Genomic DNA, 23089 nt, shown 5'->3' with positions numbered 1-23089 from the left:
TTTAGGACACCTCGGCGGCCTTCTGGAATTTGTACCGGAAGTAGGACATTTCTTTTAATGCTTTATGATGCTTTAAATTATATGAACGCCAATTCTCGTTTACTTAGAATAATGTTCTTTAGGATACCTCAGCAGCCATGTGGAATTTGTACCGAAGGATGATATTTTGTCGATCAGTCTATATTTAAAACATCACAAACTAATTTCATGTCAATTTTAAAGCTTTACCCATAGAATGCGGTTTTACACGTATCTGCTCAACAATAAAGGGGTCAACGGGGTCCCATACACTAGATGAACGTGCTTCTTAGCAACCTTCAGAACATTAGACTGGTGTTATACCACCAAATACCAAAACTCATGACGACTCTTCAGCTACAACTAAATAGCCGTGCCTTTTCACTTTACCGCATGCATGTCATAGGTCACGTCTGCTATCCTAATTCCATTTAAAATACGAAAGAAACGTTGATTGAAGATATATCACATATGAAGATATATCACATATGAAACTAATGTTTCATAAATTTGATTCGAGAAATCTGGGTCAATAGATGATAAAATTATTCTGAGAAGGAGATGTTGAGTATGGACGTCATTGCAACAACATTGAAATGTACACCTATTACTTTTTCTTCTTTTTTTTTAATTTTGATCTTTCTTGGAAACCTTGCAAAATCAAATATATGTGTTGTTGTTTTCTCTTTAATCTAGATCTAACACATTGCTTTTGACGAAAATCGGACGACATGACCTACCTAAAATGGGAAGATTACGTCTTAATTGCCATAAGTGTAGCTCTTTCCCTCGGTACTGGTTTATTTCAAACTCTCAGAGGGAAGAAAGACAAAACAGTTTCAAAATACATCATGGGCAATGGCAAAATGGCGGTACTTCCGGTCGCATTATCTCTATTGGTTTCCTACCAATCAGGGATTTTGATGCTTGGTATCCCAGCAGAAGTTTATATGTACGGAATGCAATTTGAAATTGTATTGCTAGGGTATCTCATTGGTGATTTGATAAGCCTATACCTGTTCATACCAAGTCTAAGCAGATTACAGATGAAAAGTGTATATGAGGTAAGTGGAAGTTGAACATTTGAATTTTTGAGTTTTTTGGTATGATATACAGTGTCTAGGGGTCGAAACTTCTATCGGATAAGCATAATTGAATTTCATAAAGTCGGTTTCACAGCTTTTATATTATATTTGTCGCAATTTGTTTTAAATATTGACCTTGATATTGATTTTTCCTCATTAATTGGAATTTCAATATTTGAATAACTGTCAGACAAGTGTTGAAATTCTAAATGTAATATCGCTATTACAAGGTTGAATTTACCTGCATATATTATGCGCAGGCTATACATTGCTTATCGAACTGTTTGCATTCTCGATACTCTTGTCTTTACTGTCGTTATACACCTGACGGATTCAAACGATTGGATGTAACTCTGGTTAATCAAACGGAACTACAAAATGTATAACAAAAACGAACTTATGTTGAGCCTTCGTTGCTGCCATGATGAACACGAGTGTAAAGAAAAAGGTTACGATATCCATGCTTAGTTGATTAGTACACAACTGCTGTGAGGAAACAATACTTTTATAGACTTTATTTTCGTCTTCATTTAAACATTTAATAGATAATAATATATCATTACCATCGATTTCTCATAAAACAGTTCAGTCCTACCAGTTACTTCCAGCTACAATTTCCAAATGCATTTTCATTTTTTGCACATACGTTTTTCAAAATATTTTTCTTGCCTATAATGTAACTTATAATCCGATATAGGCATGGGAAATTTCTTTCTCGGATCTATTGAGCGTTTGTAGATGATGTGTAGTCACTTACAAAGTGTCTTGCGATAGGTTATTGCATTTCTATCCAATTTATGAAGAACGTGTATGACCACTTTTTCACTACTTTTACATTGCGTATACTTTATACACGTGGGTTTTTCTCTGCTGATAATAAGACCTCCTTGTAGACATAGTTTTCCATTGATGGTGTTTCATCTAAATATCATACAACAACATTACTGCCATTTGTTTTTATATAACAGTATCTAGAGGGCCGGTATACTTCCCGTGTTATCCGATTGTTCGCAACTGTGCTGAGCATAATTATGATGGTATGTATATTTCGCAACACGTTGGTTCGAAAATACCAGGAATGATTTTTTTTTTTTTAAAGTAAACGAATTCATTATTGCTGTAAGAAATCATTTACGATTGGATCAGAAAAACAGTCATTATGTAATGTGTTGCCAAATGTCTTCGTGATAAGGAGTTAAATTAAAATAAATCAAAATGGATTCCGTATACTAGCTGTGATATTATATGTCAAAGGACATTATTCTCTGGTGCTTAAAGCAGTTGAAAATATCATCTTTGTGAGGGAAAGTCAAAACATAAATATGTTAAATTAATCGTTACCATTTGAATTGTATTCAATTGTCGGAATGATTAAGTGAAAGATAGATAATCTATGTAGATAATGGTTAGTAAATATTGAAGAACTATACCGCATCTGCTTTCGATCAAATCGGTTTAGTTTTACTATATTGGTATATTTAGATAAACTACATGGGGACAGCTCTAGCAATGCCAGCCGTGGCCTTAAAAGCAGGTATTTTTTTTTTTAATTTCACAATTGCAAACAACTCTTATGCTCAATTAGTATTTGGTATGTCCATATGTAGCTGATGCCAATGTTCCTGTGATGTCAAATTCGTTTTTCTAATATTTTTTTAAAGTTATATGTGCCGTAACTGGGCGAAAATTTTGACATGTTATTTTTTTCAGTAACCTATTGACAACCACTAGGTTTCATAAACAAAGTTGTGAAAATCATTTAAATGGACAAACAAACATCTCTGATGCATTATAAACATAGGTTACAGCACAGAATACATGCACAGTAAAATTCTTGTTTTTATTCCTTAACAGCCTTATGTATGAATCGCTTAAAAATTGTTAATAACACTGTAAAAATGTTGAATGAAATTGTAGACCACAATTTGGCTTTGTGGTATATATATATAGATATTCATGGTATTCAATTCACTGCGATATGAATGTGAATATAATGATTTTTGGCAATACTGCCAAAAAATTATGTTCAGCTCGTATTTGTACTTGTGAAATTAAACCTATGCATTGTAAGTATTGCAATCCTCAAAATATTGGTGATATTTTATGGTGGATAAAATATTAAAAGCTCTTCTTGACCCGTGAGTTTGAAAATTACGGCACATAGAACTTTAAATTTTGCTATACGTAATAATTTATACATAATTTTGCATTTTCGTTGTTATCTTTGACTGTGCAATACTCATTGTGTCACAATATTTAGCCTCTTGGCATCGAAATGGGAAATTTAAATGTACTAATAAGTTACAAGTAATTTTCTTCAAGCCCACTCCAACAACCTCTTTGATGTTCGGGCCTTAAATCAATACTATTAAACATACTATTTTAGTTGTAATCTTGTTTTGAAGGTCTGTTTGCTGAAATATCGTTGCCCTAGTAGCATTTTCTGTGTGGCGTAAAGATAGCGATTACTACAAATGCGCCAATTGATAACCGCGCTAACCTGTTCAAAATCAAATTGACGCTAGAATTGATTGTGTAAAATTAAAGACATTTACACAGTTTATATAAGCCACAACATTTCCGAAAAAAAAGGATAAAATTACTTATTATATCAAAATACCTATAATATGATGGCCTTATATGATTCACCGTTTAAATGAATGTTTAATTTGCTGTTTTGTTGTGTTGAGATAGTGATAAGTCAACTATTGCAATACGGAAGACGGTGGGAAACATAAGACGACCCGGATGGAAATTAATATTTAATATATCTATATTGAAAATTCTTTAGGAAGTTATGACAAGTTTAGTAGTAACGGTAAGCTACCGACTTTTAGTAGTCCACAGAATTATCAAACTCGTTTTAAAGATACATTTAAAAAATAAAAAGACGTTTTGGTTAAGGTATGTGCTTTAAGACATGATGTGTAAATTCATTAACTTCATGAATCACGTTTCTATGTTGTAGTGGCTGGGATCGATATATGGATATCTATTGTAGGTCTCATGATTGTGGTACTGATATACACAATGATTGTAAGTCATCCTTTTAAAATTTTAAAACAACAACCACCCATCAATTCATAAAAATCATCAATATGTTATCTGTGGTTTGATGTCGCTAGAACAACGCCTGTCACTTCAAGATGTGCCAAAGAAAATCTATGAATTGATGCTAGTTTCGAGTTGCTTAACCTTGATCATTTATCCCTTACTTATAATAGTTTACGTGCATTGTATTTATTTATACATACATGTAATTATTGTCGAAAAATACAAACAAAATGGGATTAGTTAGAAAAATATAATATCTAACACGATAATTCGAAAACTTTGTGTCAGCATTCTGTGAAAGAGACGTTTTCTCTCTATTCACTGGTCACTTTCTTTTCCTTTTTATTTTAATGATGTATCACCCCTGGTAAACAACATGTCGATTGGGTCAGATCGGATGATACAATAGACCTGTCAGTCTACATCCATCACTCAACGTCGTGGATGTGTTGGGTCAAATACTATTCCACTTCTCCTCCTCCTACTCCTCCTCATTGCTCCTCCTTCGCTCCTTCACTCCTTCTTCCTCCTCCCCTTCTCCTTCCTCCACTCCACCTCTTCCCTCCTTCTCTCCTCATCCTCTCCTCCTCTCCTCCTCCCCTTCACCCCCTCCTCCCTCTCCTCCGCTCCTCCTCCCCTCGTTCCTCTCTTTTCCTCCGCTCCACCACTTTGCTCCTTCCCTCCTCATCCTCTCCTTCCCTCCCCTCCTTCTCCTTCCCTCCTCTCCTCTCCTTCCCTCTTCCTCCTCCTCCTCCTCCCTCCTCCCTCCTCTCCCTCCTCCTCCTCCCTCCGCTCCTCCCTCCCCTCGTTCCCCTCTCCTTCCTCCGCTCCACCACTTTCCCTTCCCTCCTCATCCTCTCTTCCTCTCCTCCCTCCCTCCTCCTCTCCACTACTCCCCCTCATCCTCTCCTCCCTCCTCCTCCGCTCCTCCTCCCCTGTTCCCTCCTCTTCCTCCGCTCCACCTATTTCCTCCTTCCCTCCTCATCCTCTCCTCCGCTCCTCCTCCCCTCGTTCCCTTCTCTTCCTCCGCTCCACCTATTTCCTCCTTCCCTCCTCATCCTCTCCTCCCCTCCTCCTCCTCCCATCGTTTCCTTCTCTTCCTCCGCTTCACCTCTTCCCTCCTTTCCTCCTCATTCTCTCCTCCCTCCTCCTTCCCTCCTTCCCTCCTCATCCTCTTCTCCCCTTCTCCTCCTCGCCTTCCCTCCTATTCCCGCTCCTCCCCTCCTCATCCCCTTCTTTCCTCCTCTCCTCCCCTCCGTCCCATCCTTCCTCCTTCCTTCACATACTCCTCTTTTTCCACCTACTCCTTTATTATTATTAATTCCATTCTACGTTAATAGAACAAAGGTTTACCTTTCTGATATTCCTTTTTGTTTTTTCCTCCATTGATATAAATAATGTATATATCATTTATATTTTAGGGAGGATTCACTGCTGTTGTATGGACGGACGTCTTACAATCCATTCTAATGTTCGCTGGCATATTCGCTATTATTTTCAAGGTTAAGTTTCAATTCATCAAAACGTTGGTCTATGTTTGAGGGTAAACACATTATATCTATCGTTAAACTTTACATTATCTATTAATTTATTCAGCCTTGTGGATGTCACAGTTCAGAAGCATTGAAGCCCTCGCATTTGTATCAAAAAGTTAAACTTGAATGAAACGCCGACTTTTGCTGATTATTACTTTTCTTTTAACATGTTCCCAAATCATTACTGCAGGGTACAATTGATTCTGGAGGACTTCAAAAAACCTGGCAAACAGCTTACGACCAGGGAAGGGTTAACTTGTTCATGTAAGTGAAATAGAACCATTTCCATAATCGAATTACATTTTGTCAGAGACTCAAAACCTGTAATTCAATTTTATTGTTGACATAAACGTCGATAATTTGGATAATTTGGTTTTCTAGAAGACTTTTTATATGAATTTTTGAATTAGCAAACCTCTTTATCCCTCTTTAGGTCACTTCTTTTTCTTGAGGATTAATGCATAGCTATAACTGTTATTGCTTAGTTTGCATAGTTCTTCATTTTATGTTATATCATATTATAGAGAGTACATAGACTGTATATCGTGACACATACACGGATGGTTTCTTTTAAGGTTAGAATATTCGCGTTTTAACTAGAGTAAGATCAAGATATTGCATAAAACAAATATCGTTGTTTTTTTTATTCGTGATTCTTGTGGCATCTCTAAAATAACATATTTCTGTACAATAACAGTTTCGTCTTAACATGAGTCTGCATGATTTTTATTAAGGTTTCCGATTTTCAATTAAAAACTTTATTATCAAAATTGCAAATCTGCAATCATGTTAATGATGAGTGTTAATTTCATGTTTCAATTTAATTCCTACGAAATCTTCTATATGTTTCATAGCTATAGCTATACACATTCGCAGGTTATGAATTTAACTAAATATAGTTATGAGCTGTATTGCTGTGATAATCGATATAATTGTAATTACTTAAAACATATTTACTAGTACACAGGCCAGTGACATGATCCACCTGTTTCAGATTTGACCTAGATCCGACACTGCGTCAGAGTTTCTGGAGCCTTGTGATTGGAGGAACATGTTCTTCATTATTCATGCCCTTTCTACAAACATCGTATCTCCGCATAAAAGCCACCCCGAACATACAGTCAAGGACACGGTACCTAATTACATAAGACATTACATAATTATAAGAAGCTTCGCCTAAGTCATATTGGGTTTCTGTGAAGAGTGTTAATTCATTTCATGTCAGTGGATGTAAAACTTTTCCTTCTGGATTTCAGAATGTATATCCTATCAGCGTTTCTGTCCATGACCATGCGTTTTTTGGCTGGAATATGTGGCGCCATCATGTTTGCTTACTTCTTCAACAAAGGATGTGATCCTTTAGTTTCCAAGCAACTGGACAATGCTAACCAGGTAGGAAGAATAGACGAACGAACGAAAAAACGGACGATTGATGGATGGACGGATGAGTGGGTGGTTGGATGAATGGACATATGCACAAATAAACAAAGGAATATGTGGATGGGTGGGTGAGAGAGTGAATTGGCCATTCTTTGTTTTGGTTTGTCGCTCTTGAGATCGGTCGATTTAAAGAATATAGATGCACATTTTTTATTTATGTATATAATAACGTTATGCCAATACTAAGAAAGTAGTTATGATCATGCTTCAGTTGATCCCCAAAATGGTATTAGATACGTTCCAGCATACACCGTGTCTTCCTGGACTTTTCATGGCGGCATTGTTCTGTGCTTCTCTAAGGTAATTTTTTCATACAAAGCAGCATTTAAAATATAAATTGGACGCCCATTATACTTACCCGCAATGTCATTGAACCAAATGATTTAACTGACTTGCCATTGTTCTGTTTTTGAGAGAATGGCTATTTGAATATATTCAGCAAGATTCAGACTTCTTTTTCCTATTTCAATCACTTTGAAAATATTGTGTCCTATTTTCAAGGATGTTTTATATCAATTTTCCATCAACTTCTTCTAATTAATAGGTCTATACGATCTCATATTAATTTTCAATCACCCTCTCCTCAGTACTAATCCGTTTTATGTTATTTTTTCATCCCCTCCTCCATAGAACGGAGGCTGTCCCCACAACCATACCTCACCTCTGTGAGTGTTACGATGTTAATGTTTCAGTACAATATCCTCACTTTTGAGCGGAATAACGTCATTGCTGTGGGAGGATATCGTAAAACCTTATTCCAAACCGGTGTCTGAAAGACGAGGGATCTTGATGAATCAAATTATTTGTAAGTATGTTATGTTTCTTCGTTCATTGTTTCTGTGTCTTGTTTATTTTCGACATTTATGCCATTTTTAATATAAGAAATCTGAATACAAGAAAACGAAAGTACTTTGGACAAAGCAAATGACACTGTTCCGAATGATTATTTCAGAAACGAATAAAACAATTTTGTTAGAAAAACTCTTCAACGAACGTGATGGGATCAGTCACTAGAATTATTTAGATTTATCCTCTCTCACATTTTTATTATTGAGAAAAAGTACATGGAAGATAAACAAACTGATACCAATCACTAGGATATGAGATCTGGTTATAGTTTATATAGATTTGGATCTACCCTAGTATCCATAGATAATTTTAGACGGTATTATGTACAATTAGTAGTGGCTTGATTCTCCTTGGGCAACTGATTTTTTTTCCTTTGGGAATACCTCGTTGTTTATCTTGACGTAACCCTTACGCATAGTGTATGCAGATATGCGACTATGGGTGTTCAAAACCCCAATGAGGACATTTTTGTGTCATTTTTTGTTGAAACTGAGACTCTGACGTCTTAGTGAATGCACACTGTATAGTTGTGTAGAGTGACTTTGAAAGATTACTCTATTATTGAACTATTGCAGTGAAATGTTTAATTCATATGAATTATTTCAATAAAATTACTATGAAAAATACAATATGTTGTTGTGTCCATTATTTATATTTCAGGTTTCACATTCGGAGTTATCGGAATTGGCAATGCCTTCATTGTATCTCAGCTGGAAGGCCCTGTCATTCAGGTCAGTTTTAGGTAAATAAGAAATAGGTGCGAAATGAAGTCTTACAATTATTTGAATTTCTTTTTTTCTAAACCAAGAATTCTGTTTGTTCGTATATAGGTAAACTATAGGAAAATAATCATAGGTAGTAATACACTTGTATGATAATACTATAATTAGTATATATAGGTAAATTACAGGTATCAGACTTTTAAAAAAGTCGCTAAGGTTATTGACATAAAAATACTATTATTATATTTGCATAAACTCTTATTGTTGAATTATGGTTTCTATCCAGATATTTACGACAACGAACGCGAGTATCAATGGTGCCATTGCTGGGATCTTCATTATGGGTTTTACTGTACCCTGGGCTAACAAATCGGTATGTAACTAATATTGAAGTTCAATATCTCGTGTAAGTTCCTAAATTCAATAGACAATAAAAGTACGTCATAAGACAATGTCAATCACATACAATACATAATGCACGTTGCAGAAGGGCAATAATTTTCATGCGCATTGGCAGTTCCTGTTTTTCCAAAAAAATGAATTTGATATAGATAAGAAAGGCAAAATTACCGTGGACAATCAGTTATAAACCGCTTCTTATTTTAGTGAAATTGTTTTACACTCAAACAAATTGAAGTGAAACCTTTGTATGATATTGTTCGGCTCTTTCTCCTTATCTAACAGGGAGCTATCGTAGGAGGTGCCACTAGTGTCTTATTGGTTGCTTGGATTACGATTGGTAAAATGACTTCCTCGGGAACAAGACAGAATCCGACACTAGGCCCTGCTCCTATATATAATTGCCCTCTGTACAATGTTTCCTCGGATACTTCATACGCAAACAGTATCACTACTACTGTAGGAAACGTTACTAGCCGACCAGATACAACGATTCGTGGACCGTAAGTACTATTAAAGAAACATTCTGACATTCTTCTACTAACTACATTTAAACCTGATGGTGGTTCATCCTCATGTCCCAGATGTATGTCGCACTATCTTAGTAAGTAACACCTGGGACTGAGGACGATGGTGGTTAGGGTGTCTGACAGTCTTTATTAGCCCTCACCTCTTTGTTGACAATTCAAAGCCAGTTTGTAAAACAGTATAGCTTCCGTACTACAAGTCTTTTCCTTCTGCAAACTTGTTTCTTCCTTCAATATATAAGTTGTAATAAAAATCTAAAGCCCGAAAAACATACAAAAAATATACAAAAGTTCTGATCATCTTATTTATATCTCACAATACCATATACTGTATCCGTGTATACATGTACAATAAATGTACGTGTAATGACAAAACCGATGAGGAAAATTAGGGATTTGGGACTTTTAGATATTGAGGGAATGCCAAACTATCTTTAAAAGATCGGATATTTTCAGATTTGATTATGTTTTCAATTTTCGTTTTTAGTATCAAAACCCACTCAAGAGTCTTTTGGAAACTGCTATGCATGTTGTATTTTGATATGAAAACTCAAGGACCTTTTAAAAATGTACTCCTTTGAGGTTTCAGTCCCGTTGCAGTCTCGTTTCGACAGAGAGCCAACGTTTTTACCACTTTTTACTTAAATCCTCACAGTGCCAGCATTCTAACTGTATCGAGCTAAGTTTTGCTTTAAATCTTTACTAGGGTCTACCATATTGAGCATTAATGTTTGAAATCATACACCTTTGTAACGTTTTTTTTTTTACATTTAATGGTGATTCGATCAATTTTTTGCTCTATAATAGTGAAAAATAACAAATATCTAAATGGGGCAAAAAATAAGAACACGGACACCCTATTTTTCTGCTTGATTTAGAAAGAAAAACCCTTTTCCTCTTGATATGCGAAATATTTACAAAAGTTTAATACGAGAACTTTTTTTACTCAGGTTTAAATTTGGTAAAATTGGCTTAAAATGGTGCATTTTTAGCTCAAAATTAATGGGTAGGGGTAGCATATGTTGTTATTCTGAGGGGAAAAAATCTGAGTATTATAAATTATATATAACTGGTGTCTTTTTAAAGAAAACCACTGGAAAATAAATTCTGCAAACACATATACATATCAAACACCTCATTCGGAAATTATCACTTTAATCTATCTTGAATGTGGTCAAACTATAAAATTCACATAGTTTCAAATATTTTGTGAACTAGGTACCTTTGAGTGACAATAGTTAAACAAGAATTGACTCCTTAGAGGAATACATTCTTTAACTTTCATGGGATGGCAAAATATTTGATTGAAGATGTGATACTTTGAGATTTGATGATGTTTTGATTTTTTGGTTTTCCTATGAAAACTCCCTCAAAGTATTTTTGGTAATTTTGACATGAAACCCCCTTTTAAACTTTGATGGGGTGGAAATGAATTTCTTTAAAAAAGGGTGCTTTGAGATTTGATCTATTTCGTTTTGGGTCTATATATCCATCACTTCTTCTAATCTGATTTATTGATTTAACACAACATCATTAACAATTTATTATTTCGAGGATATTGATTGACAAAGGTAGCCCTAACTCTGGTGACACGAACCTCGTGATGTCATTTACATACCCCGCACATTATTCAAAGTGTGGATCCTGAATTTTCTTGAGGACGTTTTAATTTTTAGTTTTATAATTAACATGTACAGTTTTGACGTTTTTAATTTTAGTTTTAGGTCACTTGACCACAGGTCATGAGTATATTGCGATAGTCTTTTGTTCGTCGTCGTACGCCGTCCGTTAACATTTCCTTGTGAACACGATGGCTTGAGTTAATATGCAACGAACTAAATGAAACGTTGTATGTAGACTTATATTGGAAAAATCTCGGACGAGTTCGAAAATAAACTTAATTCGACAATAATTCACGGAGTTATAGCCTTTTGCACTAATAATTAATATTGGACTTTGTGACCACGATAACTTGAGTAAATATAAATCTAGCTTGATGCAACTTTGCATGTAGACTGGCATTGTACATATCTCGGACAAGCTCGAAAATCAGCTTGATTGAACGGTAATTTACGGAGTAATTGCCCTTTGCACTAATACTTATTATTGGATCTTTTGAACACGATATTGTGAGTAAAAACACTCAGCTTAATGAAACTTTGCATTTAGACTAACATTGGAAATATCTCGGACTAGTTCGGAAGTCAGCTTGATTCGACGTGCATCTTGTTTAATCAACAGGTACGGTTTGGACGTTTTTATTTTAAGCTTTTTAGTAAACAGGAACGGTTAAGACGTTTTTATCTTACATAGTTTTTTAATTAACGGAACGGTTTAGACGTTTTTTATTTAATTTTGTTTATTTACAGGAACGGTTTAGACGTTTTTGATTTAATTTTGTTTATTTACAGGAACGGTTTAGACGTTTTTGATTTAATTTTGTTTATTAACAGGTACGGGTTAGACGTTCTCTATTCCCTCTCCTTTCATTACCTACAGCCAATCGGTATCATCATCGTCCTCGTCGTCGGCTCCATCGTCAGTCGTCTGACCAAGAAAACCTCGGGTATTATCTACTCATTTCAAGTAACATGTTTATCAAAACTCGAGTTTGTTAATTTTTAAATTTTTAAAAGTTAATCTTTTATAACTTAACTTCAACTTCGTTTACATTTAAAGCAACTTACCACTTAACTCTGTGTTATAAATATCTTCCCGCCATAAAATACAGTTCCTATATTCTGTTGTTTAATACTTTGAGTAAGCAACTATCTGGTTTACAATAAATGTGATGTTATTGGGGGGAAAATGCACTATGAAAAGTAGTCCGAAGTTGAAAGAGATGTTGAGTTGACCAATGAGAGGCGCCGTATGTATGTGAAGTATGTAAACATAAACGATAACTGGAGTTTTATCACGTGGTATAGGTATGGAATTAATACCAATATTAGCTGATTTGTTAATTACAAATTTTTGGAAACAGTTTTTAGTTAACTCAATAATGTTCCCGTAAGTTTGCAATAACAATGTAAACTGCAGAGTGAAAGTCTGGTCTGAGTGAAGCACCACCTGTAGTGTAGAGTGAATGTCTGGTCTGAGTGAAGCGCCACCTGTAGTGTAGAGTGAATGTCTGGTCTGAGTGAAGCACCATCTGTAGTATAGAGTGAATGTCTGGTCTGAGTGAAGCACCACCTGTAGTATTGAGTGAATGTCTGGTCTGAGTTACAATGTAAACTGCAGAGGGAAAGTCTGGTCTGAGTGAAGCACCACCTGTAGTGTAGAGTGAATGTCTGGTCTGAGTGAAGCACCACCTGTAGTGTAGAGTGAATGTCTGGTCTGAGTGAAGCGCCACCTGTAGTGTAGAGTGAATGTCTGGTCTGAGTGAAGCACCACCTGTAGTGTAGAGTGAAAGTCTGGTCTGAGTGAAGCGCCACCTGTAGTGTAGAGTGAATGTCTGGTCTGAGTGAAGCCGCCACCTGTAGTGTAGAGTGAATGTCTGGTCTGAGTGAAGCACCACCTGTAGTGTAGAGTGAATGTCTGGTCTGAGTGAAGCGCCACCTGTAGTGTAGAGTGAATGTCTGGTCTGAGTGAAGCGCCACCTGTAGTGTAGAGTGAATGTCTGGTCTGAGTGAAGCGCCACCTGTAGTGTAGAGTGAATGTCTGGTCTGAGTGAAGCGCCACCTGTAGTGTAGAGTGAATGTCTGGTCTGAGTGAAGCGCCACCTGGTAGAGTCTCTGGAATTTAGGTAGATAACCAGTCTAAAACATAAAAAAAATTATAAGACCAAATGTAACTATAAAAACATACACAGTGTGGTCTTTGCTATGAGATTTACCTTCATTTATATGTTCTCATAAACCTTCTCCAGAAAGTCAGACAGTGGATCCGGATCTAGTCGTACCAGTTTGTGACCTACTGTGTTGCTGTATCCCTAACGCAATAAAAGAACGACTCAATATTGGTGTGAACTACCACAACCCAAACATAGCACACGTAAGTTAATGTCAGTATACTAAGTTCTTAAAAGCATTTCTTAACTTAGAAAATGCAATAAGTATTTGATTGTACATCATGGTTCATTTGTTTTTATTTTTTTTTCTTCTTCTTCTTGTGTTTTTTTTTTTTTTTTTTTTGTTTGTAAATTGTTGTTTTTTTTTTTTTTTTTTTTTTTTTTTTTTTTTGTAAGTTTATTTCTTCATGATATTGTTCGACAACTAAGTATTTTATCAGTAAAACAAACAAAGATCCATCTGAAAGATTAAATACATATCGGTACCTCATTAGTTATCTCTTATTTACGCCTCATCTCATTAAATTTACTTAGTGCATTAACATTCAATATATTTTATGAAAGTGTCACATTTCCATTTTACATAACAAAATGAAGTTATCGTATATTACAATAAGTCTTCGTAATATCAGGTGTTTACGCAGAATTGCTGGCTTCTTTAAATAGCTACTTCTAGATAATTAGTGCACTGTTGTATTTAATCACAGTGATCGTTTCGAGCAAAGACATTTTGTGATAAAATGAAGTATCATTTCATTATCATAAAAATGAATATTTTATTTTTGTATATATTTTCATATTTTTCAGACTAATACAGAGGATTCAAAAGAACAGGAAACTTGCCTTAATGATGGAACTCCAGATATATAAGGCCAATAAGCAAAGTCAGAAATTATAAAGTTTGGTCTGCAGTTACCTTTCTGCTTCATCTCGAGTGTACAACATTTTTCTACATTATAGAAAGATGCATCTCATCCATTTAGATTACAAATGCTTCATCTCGAGTGCACAACATTTTTCTACATTATAGATAGATGCATCTCATCCATTTAGATTACAAATGCTTCATCTCGAGTGCACAACATTTTTCTACATTATAGAAAGATGCATCTCATCCATTTAGATTACAAATGCTTCATCTCGAGTGCACAACATTTTTCTACATTATAGAAAGATGCATCTCATCCATTTAGATTACAAATGCTTCATCTCGAGTGCACAACATTTTTCTACATTATAGAAAGATGCATCTCATCCATTTAGATTACAAATGCTTCATCTCGAGTGCACAACATTTTTCTACATTATAGAAAGATGCATCTCATCCATTTAGATTACAAATGCTTCATCTCGAGTGCACAACATTTTTCTACATTATAGAAAGATGCATCTCATCCATTTAGAGTAGTCAATTGCAACGGATTCAAATTAAAAATTGATATTTGTTTGACATATTAGAAATTATTTGAAAATTGGTAAAACTTTACAAAAGAAGTGTGTGAATCAGTGAGTGAGTTTTAATGTTAGAATATAATCAGAATCAGAGTTTACAGTGATGGAACAAAATTCAGTAAACAGAAAAAAATATTTTGGGGTATTGTACAGAAACAAAATATTGTGGTTTGATTGATAAATGAATAATTCTTTTCAACGTTTATCAGATATTAGACAACAACCTAAAAAAGTTTGGAAATATGTCAACTCAAAAAGAAAAGTTAAAACATGTATTTCGGACTTAAAGGGCCTCAATGGAGATATCTAGAAAATCGCCGTGAGAGACAAGGATAAAGCCGAAGTACTTGCGAAATTCTTTAGTAGTGTATTTACCCAAGAACCACATGGAAGCTTACCGGACTTCAAAGAAAGAGACATTAAACATCAATTTGAGGAAATAAACTGCACGCCAGAAATAATTGAAAAAACTTGCTATTTGATCTCAATTTAAGTAAATCCCAAGGACCAGATATGATTCCCCTTAAAGCCCTAAAGGAACTACGGAAGCATATAAGTTATCCTCTGGCAGAAATATTTAATAGATCACTTTAGCAAGGCAAGATACCAGAAGCTTGGAAAGAAACAAACATTAAAGCGAATTTTAAAAAGGGCTCAAAGTCAGAAGCGGGGAATTGCAGACATGTCAGTCTGACAAGTATTGTTGGGAAAACATTGGAAACGTTAGTAAGGAATAGCATAGTAAACCATATGGACAAAATACTTTTATGAGTAGTCCCTTCACACTGGATGGAGTCTCTACTACCCCCTCCACCACTTCCACGACCATTAAGATCGAACCGAGATCTTGAAACTTTTTGAAAACCATCTCCAGTGTATGTTATAACGACACTGATACGCTCCTACTGCGCACAAAAATAGCTTTGCGCCACATTCTTTACGTCAACGGTACGTTCTAAGTACGATTTTACCACGACAAACCATGCTGCCAGTACGATATTATACGACTAGGTCCAAATGCTGCTACGCTCTAGAAGATCGCATCACGCTAGTATTCCGCTGCTTCCACGAGTATCACGTTTGCGCTACGTTATTTCCACGACTTCGTCAAGACCGACCGACGTTTACGATATATATGATGTCTATGAGCCTCCTCTCTTAATTCTATTCTTCACTGAGGAGGAAACATCTTAAAATGATCTACGCTCATAGTTTTGACGACCTGGCCACGTGTGTTCTACGTTTCTACTACGCTGCACCCGCTGCCACTACGCTACATCTACGACCTTGATACGATGTCACTACGACCCTTAAACACCACGACCTTGCTACGTAAATTTTGAACATGTTCAAAATAGTCGTAGCTCAAACTCGCTCTTCCATGCTCTATCGCGCGTAATGGCGACCTACCTGAGTTGTGAATACGCCCCCCCTAAAGACCTCGCAACGACGTTGTAACGACCTGCCACGATCTAAAACTAAGATTTTTTCACTCAAACAAATTGTTAAGTCCTTGAAAAATTTAAAACTAAGATTTTTTCACTCAAACAAATGTTAAGTCCTTTCGAAAGAAAAAAATACATATTATGTCTAGGATAACAGGCGAACCAATAAAACTCGTTAATATAACATCAGAAAAGGACATTTAAGTAACAGTGGATGAGGACTTAAATTTCAGAGCAAACATCCAACTAGGTGTAAGTAAAGCAAACAGCATATTGGGACTGATAAGAAGAACCTTTACCTTCCTTGATGAAAAGATGATTAAAGATGCTCCACTGCCGACAAATGGTATTTTTTCACTATCAAAAGCAGGAGCAGACGATTTAGTATTTTCTTCAGTTACAAAAATTACTTACTGTACACCATTACCACCATTGAAAAGCTTGAGCTTCTAATTTTATTTCAAGTTAAAAATATGAAAAATAATTCATTGCATCCCGAAAAAATTCTGTGGCACTATATCCTATATGGAATGAATAACTGATTGCGCATGCACCAAGGGCAAAATAACAAAAAAAAATTATTTTCTGTGTGAATTAGACATAAATACACACGATTGATAACTAATCATTGTTTAAATAATTAATAATATTTATGCTTTGTCGGCGGTGGAGCATCTTTAAATTACTGTTTAAGGCTCTTGAACGACCCCCACCTGGAATATGCCTCAAGTGTGTGGAGTCCATATAGGATGAAGGATATAGAACTACTAGAGAACAATCCAATGGGAGAGCTACAAAGCTCATACCCGGCTTTAAAGACTTGACATATCCGAAACGTTTACAGAGATTAAATCTGCCAAACATAGAATATCGTAGGAAAAGAGTAAACTTGATAAATGTGTTCTAAATATTAAAAGATATTAATGATTAAAGAGTTACGTCATCTATGTTTCAAATGGATATTATCAGAGGACACTCTTTAAAATCATTACAAAAGGAAGTCACATGGACATTAGAAAACATTTCTTCCGTTTTCGAATCGTAGATATCTGGAACAATTTGCGACAACATGTTACAGATGTAACAGATGTGAAACATTTTGAAATTTTTCTGGACAATCATTGGAAAAATTGTCAACAAAGTCTTTCATCTTTATATACATGTACATGAATGAATATTAATATAATATATTTATATATATACTATATAGTAAGAGAATGTGGAACAAAGAATATTTAAACCATAAGTTTTACCAGAAGTAGTAATCAATGTATAATTGAATTTTTTGAAATATCGATAAGGATGTAGAGGCTAACAGCCTGCATCCATTATATATCGTATTAAATCGTATATATGTCAGTATAATACATAACCTGAAATGTATCTTTAAAACTGGCGTGATTTGCGGAAGTTCTTTCGTGAAGATTATCATAGATAAAACAACACGGAAAAAATAACAAATAAAAAAATTAAAAAACAACAACAACAACAACAAACAAAACCAAAAAAACACACACATAAAAAACAGTAATCAGAGAACGCTCGGCCATATAGTAATATAACTCGCTAGTGTATATGATTATATAAGATTGTAACTTGTAATCCATGTAAATAAAGTAAATAAATTTTAATTGGATTTTGAGAGTTCCAGAAAAACCATCACCTACCTGTCACAATAAAGGCATCTGTATGACGTGAAAGTCGATATCAATGGGAATGCAGTGGCCTATTGGGGTAGACGTTGTAGGACTTGAATTACTTAGATAACGAGATCCAGATCTCAATCACTCAGTAAGTGCTGCTCCGAATTGGCGGGCAAGTGTTAGAATGTCAGTGACCGTAACTCAGCAATCACGATCCCAAATTGAAGGACAATGGTCGAATGTCAGTAACCTCAACCACTCAAACATGGCTCCGAATTGGAGGGCAAGTGGTAGAATGTCAGTAATCTTAACGACTCAGCAACCATGGCTCGGCATTGGAGGGCAAGTGGTAGAATGTCAGTGACCTTAATGATCTGCAACCATGACTCCGAATTGGAGGGCAAGTGGTAGAAGGTCAGTAATCTTAACGACTCTGCAACCATGGCTCGGCATTAGAGGGCAAGTGGTAGAATGTCAGTGACTTTAATGATCTGCAATCATGACTCCGAATTGGAAGGGCAAGTGGTAGAAGGTCAGTAATCTTAACGACTCTGCAACCATGACTCCGAATTGGAGGGCAAGTGGTAGAAGGTCAGTAATCTTAACGACTCGGCAACCATGACTCCGAATTGAAGGGCAAGTGGTAGAAGGTCAGTAATCTTAACGACTCGGCAACCATGACTCCGAATTGAAGGGCAAGTGGTAGAAGGTCAGTGAACTTGACCTTTGTCACCACAACGTAGATTAAAATCGTGTTTACCTTTCACGGATTTTATTACATTGTCCTGGTTGTAGTCATGTAAACCTTAATGTAGAGATAAGTAATCAGTAATCGACACGCGATAAGAATTTCTCTGCCATACGCCATAACATTGCCGAAATCTACAGGACGGATTATTGTCACAATGAAGCTAGGATTACCAATCACATTTGGTAAATAACTTTTCTCGTCAAATAACGTTTAACTGTAACATCATTATAGAACATTTGACAGCTTTCTGTCGACTGTTATGGATTAACTTTGGCATCTGGACAAAGGTGAAGAGCTCGAGTTTTAAATCTACTATGATGTAGCTGGCTTTTATTAGCACATAAATGTCAGCTGGAAACAGTTTTTTTTCACATATTACATTTGTTGGTTATGTCTTTGTAAAGAATATTTTAATATTTTCGCTTCAAAACTAAAAATCATATCGTCAAACCTGGATCAGTAATTATATTAGTTGTTTTCCGGACGGCTTTTCAACGAATGTTTAAAATTTTATTTATCAGTGATAAAAGTACATTCCGGTTTCTTACGAAAACTCAAATATGTTTTAGTCGCCATTGTTACCTGTGTACTTGGTGACACTACACACCTGTGTGACGACATAGCTCATCTTGATTGTTCAACTTACCAGCAAGCCGATACAGACGAGAAAGTATGCGACAATAGAAACACGTTGTACCCTAATTTGTAAGTATGACAATATAAATTGAATTATTGATAATAAATTGTGAGCCTCAAAACTTAATTGCCCAACACTGGAGTTACTTGTAGTAGTCACATGCCTTCTTCGAAGGAGGAAAAGTCAAAGTTTTCTTTAGAGTCCTTCCTTTCCTACATAAACTGTCCAAATAAATTGGTTTTAAATTACAGAACCTTACATAAACAAGGCTGAAAAAGGACATCCCTCCCTAACACCTTCGATACTAACCAATTACACGTTTATGGAATAGCAAGCCCGCAACATCACTTCCTTGCTTAACCCCTTTAAAACCAGGCTAATAACTCATTCGTATCCATAGACAATTAATTCCTCCCTAATTTGTTAATTAATATGCTATTCCGACACCAATAATAAAATCATTGTGAAGATCTACTAACCTCTATGGTAAATATTTTAGCTGCCTTGTTCCTAAAAATGAGCCTCTTCTGAACTCGCACAATTGTGAATTCTGCATTTTATTTAACATCGTAGCATTCTTCCGTACGCCTTCGTTCAGCGAATCAGGGTACCCACACAATGGTGCAATATGATGTTTATGAATGTCGCAGAGCATAATATGATTCTTATTAGAACAACATCTGATCAATAGAACAAATACATTCTAACGAAAATTGAAGATGAAATAAATTAGCGTAGATTAACCCACTGTTTTATTCTTTTCACCAGTTGTGAATTCAGCAAGGCCAGATGTGCCGACAACTCGATTCACGTTGCCTCACTCGGAAGTTGCTTTGGTAATAAACCCGTCGTAATCTACACTACAACGGCACCGACGGGACCAGCAATTTCAACTCCAAGGCCGATGGTTTCAACTCCTTCGCCAACTTCAGCCCCCACGGCAACCCCTGACCCTATCCTAGATATTTTCTGTCACAATAAAGATTCCATAACATGTCCACCACAACTTGCCCCTGTTTGTGGCAGTAACGGGAAGCTCTACTTCAACCAGTAAGTATCAACGTCTATTTAGAGTTTTCGTTCCTGGCGTTCGTCTAGCGTAAAGACCGATAACTCTGGACAATAATTCTGACATGTTGTTATTTATTACAAATATGTGTTCCATTTAGTTTTATGGTATGGATGGTTAGTTATTTTTTGGAGAGATAGGTAGGTTGATGTAAATAATTAACATGACCCCAAATTGCTCTTATTTTGCTTTCAGATCATAAATTTCACGAGAAATGAGTCTATCTCTGAATGTAGTATTAGTTTCGTTCAGCATTTATTTGAGAAGTGAAAAGTGGTTTAAAAAACATTCGAAAATTTATTACGATGACATAACATTGATGATGATTAACAGTGATCAGTAACTAGCTAACAATTGACCAGTAACTAGCTAACAATTGACCAGTAGCTAACTTACTAGTGACCAGTAACTTGGTGACATGTAACTAACTAACTTGTTCGCCATTACTGTAATTAAGTAGTACTTTTCTAACCAGTAACAGTAACAAGCTAATCCGAAACAAGCTAATAAGATAATTAGTACCTAACTAACCACTTACTAGCTAACAACTTACTAGCTAACCTGGAACTGTAAATATCTAACACTAACTAGCTAGCCTTTAACTAACTAATTAACCTGTCGTTCATTGCAGGTGCGACTTCTCCTTGGCTTACTGTGACGACACCAGTCTAACATTACAGGACCCAAACAACTGTCACCATTGACCGAAGTGACGTCACTAACATTACAGGACCCAAACAACTGTCACCATTGACGGAAGTGACGTCACTAACAATTGACGACTACGTAGTGTTATGTCGGAACAATGAATTGCCATTTTGTATTGATTTAAAAAAAACTAGAATCTATAGCTTGTTTTGGTTGTGTTTTCTGTTTTCTTCTTCTTTTCTTTTTAGAATGAATGATTACGCTAATAATTATATTTTAATCAAATCAGTTTAGTATAGAGGCCTTACCTACAAAAACTTGCAACAGAATTTTCTAGGTTTTCGATTGGAAGTTCTTATCAATTTAAAGATACTACACCGCAGACGAATGGCAATTTATATGTATTAAAAACAAGAGCAGCTGAGTAATTAGCATTTCATTCAGTTACAAAAGTTACTTAAGTTTGCTGCTTCTTCTTTTTTCTTTAATATCATAGTACACCAAATGTATTTAAGATTAATTAATTGAATCTTGGAAAAAAATGTCACACTAACCTATATAAAATGAGGAACTGATTGCGCAGACAACAAAAGGAAAACAAATTATAAATATTTCAAATGTGTTTTTGTCTTAATTAGACAAATATATAAACGATTAAACATCAATTATTCTTCAAATATCATTTATGCAATGTCGGTGGTGGAGCATTATAGCATAAAAAATCGTCAAAAATCATACTTCCTGAACAATCTTTTCAACACCCAAAAAAATCCGGAAATAGAATCACTCATGTGACCACTTTTAAAGGTGTAACGTTTGCCATTTGTACGATACAATAAAGACAAACTTTGGGTACGAACGATGAAAACAGCTCAAAATGTTGCCAGTATTGCCCTTCCTGTTCGTTTTAGTTGCAAAAATTATTCAAATCTGACCCTGAACAAAATCGGTGTATGCTTTACTTCTTAAAGGTGCTCCAACGCCGACAGAACATAAACCATACTCATCATTTTAACGAGTATTGGCGTTTAACCGTGTATATATGTGTCTAATTAACACAAAAAAATGATACAAGGTAATTTATTTGCGCAATCAGTACTTCATTCCATATAGGATTTTTTTCGGGATGCTATAATATTTTTCATATTTTTATCTTGAAGTAAAATTACAAGCACAAACTTTTCAATGCTTGGTAATGGTGTAAAGTAAGTAACTTTAGTAACTGGAAAACATACTAAATCTTTTGCTCCTGTTTTTGATAAAGAAAAACTACCATTTGTCAGCGGTGGAGCATCTTTTAGAAAAATACCCTTTCTTTTTGATATAAATGTTTAAGGAAGATAGAACATCCACAAGAAAATAATAAGATATCAACTTGAGTTGTGGTTCACTAATCATTATAATGACTGTAGGTGGTGCTGTTGCTCTTCCGTGTCAGTTCTGTATGTATTCATAGATAGTACACGAGAAATTGGGCTTTTTAAAACTGAATGTAATGTTTATTTTGAACGTTATTCTATATGTACAATAAATAAAAGTTCCCATTCTCGGCTACCATAAGAACTTTCTGTTCTTGTTTTATACATATGCTTGAAACATCGTGAACTTATACTTTGTTGTATGGTGACTAATTGTTTGCTGTTAAATCCACTATGTACATTAAATCTAGTAGCTATCTGCTGTGAATAATTCGAAGTCGTTTATTTCATTGGATCTTAAAGAAAAAAAAAGACATAATGAAAAAAGAAAAGAAAAAAAAAAGTAATCCTCCCCGGCGGGGAATTGAACCCCGGTCTCCCGCGTGACAGGCGGGGATACTTACCACTATACTACCGAGGATTGATGAAATTTTGTTGAATAATAATATTTGAACTCAAGAACATCGTGCTTACCCTGTTATACAACACTTATTTTAAATTTTGATCAATATAATAAATACTTTCTTTATACCTTCTTTTCTGAATTAACAATTAAAATTATACCCGTATTGAAGGTTTAGGCGGAAGTTGGCTAAGGGATATAACT

General features: G+C 35.3%; 2 protein-coding genes across 2 annotated transcripts; both read left to right on the top strand.

Annotated features, from left to right (window-relative positions):
* The first annotated feature begins 749 nt into the window (after positions 1–749).
* LOC138319504 (sodium-dependent multivitamin transporter-like) lies at positions 750–14289 on the top strand. Its single transcript, XM_069262659.1, has 16 exons — positions 750–1082; positions 2072–2140; positions 2586–2637; positions 4072–4139; positions 5579–5659; positions 5883–5956; positions 6687–6824; positions 6949–7084; positions 7344–7432; positions 7825–7937; positions 8642–8712; positions 8990–9076; positions 9388–9605; positions 12083–12195; positions 13498–13622; positions 14227–14289. Exons 1-16 carry the CDS (start codon positions 750–752, stop codon positions 14287–14289), a joined length of 1830 nt encoding a protein of 609 aa, XP_069118760.1.
* A 4474-nt stretch (positions 14290–18763) lies between these two features.
* On the top strand, positions 18764–21275 carry LOC138319940 (uncharacterized). The gene is made up of 4 exons (XM_069263048.1): positions 18764–18892; positions 19280–19415; positions 20116–20397; positions 21048–21275. Exons 1-4 carry the CDS (start codon positions 18865–18867, stop codon positions 21118–21120), a joined length of 519 nt encoding a protein of 172 aa, XP_069119149.1. The 5' UTR covers positions 18764–18864; the 3' UTR covers positions 21121–21275.
* Positions 21276–23089: the final 1814 nt, after the last annotated feature.

Source organism: Argopecten irradians, chromosome 3 (assembly GCF_041381155.1).
Source record: "Argopecten irradians isolate NY chromosome 3, Ai_NY, whole genome shotgun sequence".
In the NCBI taxonomy this organism is placed as follows: Eukaryota; Metazoa; Mollusca; class Bivalvia; order Pectinida; family Pectinidae; genus Argopecten; species Argopecten irradians.
The sequence above is the reverse complement of the archived record's forward strand: the minus strand, read 5'-3'. Positions and strand labels throughout refer to the sequence as shown.